Below are 9,843 nucleotides of genomic sequence, written 5' to 3' on the forward strand. Positions count from 1 at the left end.
ATAATTATTCTCTAATTAGGATAAACATGTTTAACTAAAATTTTACTGAATGTTACATTTTTAAATTAAAAAATTTCAATTTAATTTAAAATTAAAAAAATATAATTTTTGTTGAAAAATTAATTAAAATTAAAATTTTAAATTTGAGTAAAAAATAATAATCAGTATACGTATAAGCTTTTGAAAAGTTTTGATATGAATATTTTGTACTGCACTTAATACTGTTTGAGTTTAAATATTGTAGAATCATTGTCAGACCTTTTTGTTAAATCATAAACATTTAAGACAAAGCAAATATAAATGAAAATGTTTTTTTAATTCATTTATTGATTTTTTTTAATTTTTTTCGATTTCTTTCTGCTTTTGCTCTTGACCAGCCCACTGTAGACTTGCAAGTCATTGCAACGCACCACTATTTACTTAAATATTAAAAACTTCAGACGCACACCACAAATACGTATCTACATCTATACATACATATATACGTGCATACATAATTTACATACATATGCATATATGTAAATGTTTGCAGACTTGAGTATGCAATGCAATACGTCAGGTGAATGTTAAGTGGCAGCTCGCAGAAAAAGTCTGATGCGCATACATACTATACATACACATACATTTGGTAAACTGTCTGCGAGTTGACTGACAAAACTTTTAATAGTATTTAAGTATTGGAAAAAATATTAATTAAAAGACATACTTCTATCGTAGCGAGTGCGTACGCTGGATGGTGTATGATTTGTTATAATCGAATTTTGTAATTATGGGAAAAATTATAGCAAAAAAATGTGGAAAATTTTTACAAAAGTTTTATAATAGAAATAATTTAAAAAAATGTAAAAAAATTATAGTAAAAATTATAGGAAAATTTATAGGAAATATTATACAGAAATTTTAGGAAAAAATATAGAAAATTTATGGAGAAGGGTAAAGCAAAAGATATAATTTTAGCGAAAACTTATAGACTCAAGTTAAAAATGCACATTTAAAAAATTATTGCAGAAAAAAATTATATTCATAATTTTCAATAAAAATATACACCGATAGTAAAAATTAACAAATTTACATATATCAAAAATCAAACAAATATAGCAAACCCTATAGTGGTAAAAATTGTATGAAAATTAAGCTGCTAAAAATGTTAGAAAGAAGTAAAAAAGTTAAAGTTAAAGAATTATTGTAGAAATTGTGGTAAAAATCATAAAATAAATATTGTAGCAAAAATTATGGGAAAATTTATGGTTATAGTTATAGAAAAATTCAGAGGAAAATTTTACAGTAAAAATTAAAGAAAAATTTATACTTGAAAACTACAGAAAAAATTAGTCAAAATTATAGTAAATATTATAGCAAAGATTATAGGAAAATGTAAATTAAAAAAAAACGGATTAAAAAGTTAAAATTAAAGAATTAACACAGAAATTATGGGAAAAATTTATGAAAAATAATTTTTTTTAATTTATAGTAAAAAAATGTATAAAAAGTTATTGTCTTTTATGAAAATAAAAACAACAAAAAATATAGCAAGCATAAAATATTACAAATTAAAGCTCTGCTGTTTGTGTTTGTTAGCTTTTTTGCTTAAATTCAATTGATCAATAATGGTTTTTGTTAATATTCCTCTCAAATGCCGGAAAACTTTCCATTTCAAGCAGAATTAGAATTTTAATGGATTTGAGTAAATAAATGGCGTGAAAAATTATACTAAATGTTTTCTCATATATTTTGTTGTTTTTATTTATACACTTAAAATGTACTGTTCTCTACTTCGGCGCTGTTGACTTTGTTTCTTTGCTTGCTTGTATGCATGTGTGTGTGTTCGTTCTATGTACACATGTATGTACATATATAAAATAATTTTATGTATATAATATATATTTATGCACATATACAATAAATGTATATTAATTAGCTACGAATTTTAGAATGTTACTAGTTTAATTAAAGCTTTGTTGTTGCATTAAATGGAAAGTTCAATTGAAGTTAGCATTAACAGCGTTTAGTTATTGTAATTAATCATTCGAAAATGAAGCGTGAACTACTTTTCTTCTTCTCTTTTAGACATCCACTACCTTAACTATTTACAGTGCAGCAAAACATGCAAATTTGGTATATATGTATAAGTACATATATAAACATATACGAGTACATAAGTAGTATGAATGTAAATCTGTTCTGCTGTCTATACATTCTTGTGTTACACTGTATTTACCGTTAATCTAGACTTTTACCTATATAAACACATACCTTAACATTAGATTCTAACTTTTCCGCTTGTTAAATATTTTTTCTAAAGAATTTTGCTAGTTAAAAGCTTAGTCGTTAACTTTTTCTCCTCTCACTAAATAAGTATATATTGACTTTTGTTTAGTTCTTGCCATTTAAAACGACTTATATAATTTGACTTTATTTACATATACAAGTAAATTCTAGCTCGCACGGATTTTAATACTCATACATATGTACATGCACGTATATTTGTATATGTTTTTGGAAATTATTTTATTTTTCAATTTTCTAGGTCACTTTCACTTGTACAAATAAGACAAAAAATATACCCAAGCAAAGGTATACAAATAAAAATAATCAATTGAACGCCTTTCTTATGTTTTAAAATAAAATTTACGCTTGACTTTTGTTTTCTGTGTAGCCATAGAAGCACTTGCGTTACAAGCAATGAGTGAAATTATGCAAACACACATAATTTTAAGTATGTATTTTTAAATTTTTATAAAAATAAGTAAAATATTTTTTTTGTTTACCGAATTTCGATACAAATTGGGTATAAATTGGATACGAAATGGATACAAATCGAATACAATTCTGGTATATTTTAGGTAAGGAAAAACATTTGTTGAAAATTAAAATATACTGGTTACTAATAGCAACATCTTCGGTACTGATTCACACCATACGGTACGAAATATATACAATATCTGGCCAATTAAGAGATTTAGGTACAAAGTAGATAGATTTTCAGCACAAACAAATGCAATTTGATACAAAGTACTACAAGTAGATACAATTTCGGTAAAATTTAGATATATTTTGTGTATGAATCAGCCACAATTTGTATACAATTCGATTACAATTTAGGCAAAAATTAGCTACAAATTTCTAATACTCCGTGCTTTGTATGGTTTCATTATTTTTTCACAATTTCAAATCGTGTAATCTGCTTAAGCTCACTTTCTTATTGGCAAAATTTAACATTTGTAACACACTTTTCGCGCTCAAGCCCATATTTTGGCCTTCTTATGTTTTTCATTTCAGAAAAAAACTGTTATAATATAAACTTTAGACACATACACAACTACCTATATATGCAAACTTGCTATGAATTCAGTTGCTGAGCGCGCGCGGCAGCTTAAAACGCCCACTAACAAAGCCCGTGGTTTCTTGTTAGAATTTTTTTCAAACTAACGCTAGCATATTTAGAATCTATTAGCACATAAAAAACATATGTATATATATGTGTGGATAAGTATATACTTAATACTGACTGGTTGCTGCTTGTTTGACTGCAATGCGCTTACCGCTACGCTGTCATTTGTTGTTGCTGCTGCTGCCATTGTGTTGACGACTATGTCGGTGTCCATTTGCGGACTGCTGTAGCACTCGATTTACTGCTTTGTCAGCTGCCGGCCGTTTATGGACTGCACATTCGTGTCTGCGTTGCGCAGACCGCTGTATGCGCCTCTCAATATCGGCTTGGTACATACTCGTAGCATAGCTAAGCTGATGATTGACACAAGCAATGGTGCTGATACGCTGTCGGATGACGCTGTACCTTAGACTTTCGCTAGGCCTTCTGCCAAGGCTGTGTTGCTGCTGCACAGCTCATACGTCGGCTGGTTCCACTTCAGCATCTTTGCCTTGCGCGCATGATTGCGCTGCAGCGCAGCCCAGATTCTTTGAACCTTGAAAGAAGATCTTAAATAGACTGCGCTTTGGCGTGAATTTGCCATTCGCTGCTGGCAGCGCTTCGCTAATGCGCGCGGTGCCATTCGGTGAATTGCCATTCATGTTCAATATGTATGTGGCTTTGAGAGCGGTAGGTGTGTCACATGACTTGGTTGCAGTCTTTGGTGTAGCCTCTACTGCTGTTGTTTGCTGTTGCTGCTGATGCTGTGACGTTGGCAGCGCCTGGTCTTTAGCTGGTGGCGCGCCGAAATTGATGATCGTGCTGCAGCTGCTGTTCGGGCGTAGGCCATGTATGCGCGCGGGACTGCTGTGACGGTTGGCAGCCGTTGCTGCTGGCGGCACAACGGCGCTGCTGAGCGAATTCTGTGGTGTTAGAAATTTACAGGAGTTCAACGAATATGTGGACACTTTGCTGATGTTGCGTCGAATGTTGGCGCCGTTGCGCGTGCCTGCGCAATGACGATTGAGAAAGCCACTGCCACGTCCGCTGGAACTGCTCTGACGCTGCAGCGAACGCTCACGCGTGCTGACTTCGAAACCGAAGAGACGTTTAACGCCGCGACGCACGCGCTTATTGCGATACGCAAATATGAAGGGTGACGTAAGATTGCCCAGCAGCAGCATGAAGATGGCAAGCTGTGTGGAATGTTCAAAGTTGGCGCTGGGCAGTCGACTCTGCAGCAAGACCAGGAAGCCGAAAGGCAAATACGAAACCAGGAACATAATGATCACTAAAATGCTGATGCGCACTGTGCGCGACTCCTCGCGATACTTGAAGAGCGATGAGGCGTTCGACAGGCGATGGCGCAGCGTTGACATGTAGCTAAGCGCTTTCGGTGAGCTATGCGGCAGGCAAGGTATTTGCAACACATGCGAGTGTTGGCGATTGTGCGCGTTCGGTGACACGAAGTGTTGTTGGCGTATGCCGGTGGTGGTGTTGTTGGTAGCGGCATCGTGTGGATGCAACTCTGCATGCCCTAACAGGTGCGGCGAACAGCTGGTCTCCAGCGAATCTTGTGTATACTTATGTAGATTGGGCGAGGAATGCACTTGACGCACACCTTCTAGTCTGTTCGTTTCCAGCAAATCCTGCGAAGATGTGCCGAGCAACGGCAGCTGACGCGCCGAATAATTGCGCTTGATTTCACCGCTCGCAGCTTGTAGCGTCAGTAGGATATTTTGATTACGATCCGCATAGTTGGGTTGCTGTGTGAGTGGCACCAGTGGTTCGGCGTTGTAATCGCCGGATTCGAGTTGCGCCGCCTCATCTGACAAACCATCATCGGAGATGGTGGGCAACAGCACTTTGGCGGCGGAGTCGCGACGCGCACACACAGGCGAACTTTTACGATGATCAATCTGCATTTGCAGGCCGCCGCGTTCACAAGCGCTGCCGCCACCATTCGAAGACGCCGATGAAACGGAGTTGCGATGCGCGCACATATTCGCATATTGCAGCGATGAGCTTTGCTGATGATGTGTCAGATTGAGCGCGCTTTGCAACAACGGCGATGAACCATTCTGGCGCATGCGCAAGCCATTCTCACGCGCTTCACTAAATATGCGCCAATACATGCCACACACGAAGCCGAACGGCAGCAGTATGATGATGACGAAGTAAACGCAGGCGAAGCTGATGCCAAAAATACTATTCGCCGAGCTCAAACTCATTTCCGCAAATCCTTGCTGCTCGTGCAGCACAGTTTTGGTGGTAAAATCGATCTCACGAAAGGCAGACAGCGCGCCAAACATCAAACCCACCACCCAAGTGAGCGCAATAAATATCCACGTCTTCAAACTGGATATGCGCGTATGATAGCGCAGTGGATCGGTGACGGCACACCAAGTATCGCCGACGACAAGCAGCACACCAAGCGCGCCCAAAGCGGCTGTCATATCGATGGACCAGCAGCGTATATGTGGACGCGGCAGCAGCGCTGCCACGACATCCACAGGCGCTGCACTCGCCGTCTCAGCATGATGATTCGCCTCTTCGATTTCGGTGATAACAATCGTATCGGTGCCTTCATCGATTGTCAACTCCTGACAATAAGTCGAATTGCACTTGTAAATTGTTTCGATTGTGCGCGCGTCCTGTGCGCTAGTCAAATTACGCCGCACAATAACGCCCTCCTGCTCCACCAATTTGCCATTATGCTTGATGGTCATCTGACGATTACCCGGTTTGGCCAGTATCTCGATGCGATCATCACTCGCCGTCGCGGCCAGTGACAATGTGGACGCATTAGCGCCGGCGGCGGCATCCTTGCTAGCGACGCGACGCGTTGCCTGACTGAGGAATAGTGTGGGCGCCAGTATGAGGCAGCCGATCAAATTGATCACCAGCAAATTGATGGTAAAGCGATTGGCAGTGGTGCGCAGACCGGGCGTCACCCAGAATGCGCCCAAAGCCAGCAAATTGATGACGAACGAGAACAGCAATAGCGCGAGTATTAGAAAATCTATGGCCATTATTTGTTGTAGCGGCGGGTGTTAGCGTTTAGCATGCGCTGTGCGCTGTGCGATTTAACAAATCAACGGTTTTCTTGTGGACACTTGCACTCAGCTGCACAGAAAATGTTCACTTTTATTTGTTAACGCTCTGTAATGTTTTTGCTTTTCTTGTTTTTGCTTAAATGTTGTAAATCTGTTGTGTGTTGGCAGCTGACGCGGCATTTGTACACGTTTTAACAACAACAATACAGTGTTTATAGAAACAAAGCGTGCGCGCGCGCGTGCGGCGTTCTAAACTGTTACGCGCTGCGCTAGTTCACACTTGCAAATTTTCACTTTCAACTGTTTTTGCTACTGGCACTTAGTCAGCGTTTGCTTGCACGGCGCGCAGGGGCGTGGCGCACTTTACGAGTAACAGGCAAAAACGTTTAACTGTTATTTTTTTTTTAAAATAATCGCACTCTTCTGTTAGTTTTTGTTTGTTCGCGCGGCGGGTTTTTGCTTCGCGATTTTTCACGCCTTGACGCTCCCTTTGAACTGCGTTATCTGTCGAGTGACGCGCGGGCGGTTACACTTTCTTCACTTTTCTTTTTCTTCTTGTTTTTGTAGCGGAAAGTTTTCATGCGCCAACAACTACACTATTGCTTTGCTGTTTTCCGCTTAGTCACTGCGTTTTTTTGTCATATGCTAAAGTTTAGTTTGGCCTTTGTGGCTGACTGCTCTGCTTAGCGTCTGCGCTTGTGAGTTTTTCGCTTTAATTGCACACTTTTTCAGCACTTGTAATCACTTGCTAAACTTTGTTGTATGATTTGCAGTTATTTTTTTTTTTTTAATATTATTTGAAGTTGGAAGTCACTGCCGCGCGTTAATGTTGAAGTTCCTCACTGTCTAGCGCGTACGCATCTGCTTTGTGCGCTGTGACTTAAATTTATACAACTTTTAAACTTTATATATAAGAACTATACATATATATGTATATTTTTTGTTATATTTATAATTTATGTTTATTTTTCAACTTTTTGCGCGCCACACTCAACCTCACTTGGACTGTTGTTGGCTTGCGGGGATTTTATACAAATTTAACTAAAAATCGTTTTTCTTGCGCTTTGCCGTTTTCTTGTTTTCAAATTTATGCACAATTCACAGGCGCGTTCACTTTATGACCAGTTTACTGGTTGCTTTGCGCTTTTTACTTTCGGCCGCGTTGCCAGCGCTTATTGTTAGTGCGAGCGCTTGCGTTTGTTTCTTGCTTTTTTTGTGGCGTTGTCTACACACGCCACAAGATTGCCGAATTTTTAAACACAATTTCACGCAATTTTTTGTTGAACAAAATATAAATTCATTGTTTCACAATTCCAGTTGGCTGTTCGTTGGCTTTTGCTTGGCAAACTTTTCTCAACTTGCAGCTGGCGTTTATGAGTTGGCGCTTTATATTGTAACACTTGCAAGATTATTGGTAAAATTTAACGCTTCAACTGAACGCTGCTAAGCGTTTACACTATATACATTTACATTTACTCAGCATTCAGTTGCACATATAATAAAAATTTCTTGTATTTGTTTTTTGCTTTTGCGAATCGTATGTTTCGCGTTTGACCGTTTTCGAATTTCTTCACTTGGCAACTTCAACGATCTGCACTCCAAAACGTTTCAAGCAAAACTGTAGAGCGGTCGCTGCGCGCCAGCCATGTAATATAACCAATTGCCCAGCGCACAAATTTGCGAGCGGCGCGTTGTTCGTATTTTCAATGTGAGCGCCTCTCTGCGATCGCAGCTTTGGCAAACAGCTGAGCGCGCAAGTGGGTGGCTGTGTGGCATTGATCGCGCTCGCACTCGCGCCCAACAGGTAGAAAGCGCTGTATCACTTGCGCTCACTAGCGCTTTTGTAAAGCGTACTGCTGCGCTGTTACGCAGCACTTTTCGTGATTTTGCGTTTCACTGAGCGCGCTGAGCACATTGAGCAGCAACTTGATGCTCAAAATTTATGCCCGCGCTCTCACAAGCACGCAGCGCTTTAGTATGATACAAGGCGCTCGTATGTATGACGAAGTCCAGTAATTCTTGAAAAATTCCCACGATAGCTTGTATGTGTGTGCTGATGAGTCGACGCACCGTTGATTTGGTTTCTGTTTTTTTTTGATAGTGCGCTAGGCATATATATACATACATACACGAGTATGTTTTGTTTCATGCAAGCTAGCCACTGGTGTTTCCACAAGTCATCATATATTTTGTATGTTGTTGGTGTTGCTTGTCGGCTACTTTGTTGTAAGTATCGCGCGCTGCACGAGTTATCTGCTCTCGCCCATTTATTGTATGCAGCGCTCACTTGCCGCTTGGTTTGTTGGCTGCCGCTTCGTCTCTATTGATATGTGTATACTTTAATTGTACATTGGCGGCGGCGTATCGTTAGAATTTGTTGTAATTTTTCCACTTTTTTCTGCGTTAAAGTTACAAATTGATTAATTGTGTAGTTTTGTACGCAGATATCAGTGTAAGTGGTGAAGTTGTCGCGCGCGCGCTTTCAATTTACATTGGCGATCATGCCTCTTTGGCGTGTTCAGCCTCTGTCTGGGCGCGTCTTTTCTTCTGGTGTCTGTGTTTTTGCTACTGTTTTGCGTTATTCTTTCTTCTGCGCCTCTGGTCTCTTAAAATTAGCTTGCGGAAAATATCGTTGCTTGGTTGGGCTTAAGCGCGCGTTGTTAGTCAGGGGCTGCTTACTCGTCGGTTTTTAGTTTATTTGCGTTTGTAATGTTTGTGGTCTGGCTTTTACGTTATTTGTATTAAGATTTACTTTAAATATTTTTTCTTTGTATTACACGTTTGCTATCACAAAATTATTATTTAAAGAATTATGATTGATTTTATTAAACTAATTGGCATAATTTTTTTATACTAAATTATAGTGTTTTTTTTAATATTATTTTCATCAAATTTAAATTTATAATTTTAAAACTTTATTAAAAGTTTTTTTTTTTAATTAAAGTAATAATAATGCACTATATTTATTTTTTTAAACTATTATTAATTATTTTTTAATTGTTTTGTAGTCTGTGTTTTCTTCTTCAAAATTATTGACAGTTTTTTTATATAATTTTTTTATTCTCTGTCATAATATATTTTAAATAAGGATCAAATATATATTTTTAGATTTTTTTTTCAATAATTATCAATAAATTATAACAAATTTTAGGTTTTTTTTGGCAATAACATAAAACACATAATTTTAAGTTATTTTTTAACACAAATTATTGTTTTTCAGATTTTTTAATTAAAATTGTTTATTGAACATTGAAAGCCTTATTTTTTCCAGAATTTTTATTATTATTTTTTATTATTATTTTTTATTATTTTATATTATTATTTAAAATATTTTTTTTAGTTTTCAATTATTTTTTAATAAAAATTAATTTTTTTTAGAATTTATTTTAATTAATTATTATTATTTTTTAATTATAA

At 37.4% G+C, this 9,843-nt stretch overlaps 1 protein-coding gene across 1 annotated transcript; it reads right to left on the bottom strand.

The window, feature by feature from the left end:
* Positions 1-1,190: 1,190 nt before the first annotated feature.
* LOC105222989 (uncharacterized) lies at positions 1,191-9,477 on the bottom strand. The gene has a single exon (XM_011200569.4). It carries the CDS (start codon positions 6,400-6,402, stop codon positions 3,847-3,849), a length of 2,556 nt encoding a protein of 851 aa, XP_011198871.2. The 5' UTR covers positions 6,403-9,477; the 3' UTR covers positions 1,191-3,846.
* Between the last annotated feature and the right edge of the window lie 366 nt (positions 9,478-9,843).

The sequence above is a fragment of the Bactrocera dorsalis genome, chromosome 2, assembly GCF_023373825.1.
Source record: "Bactrocera dorsalis isolate Fly_Bdor chromosome 2, ASM2337382v1, whole genome shotgun sequence".
In the NCBI taxonomy this organism is placed as follows: Eukaryota; Metazoa; Arthropoda; class Insecta; order Diptera; family Tephritidae; genus Bactrocera; species Bactrocera dorsalis.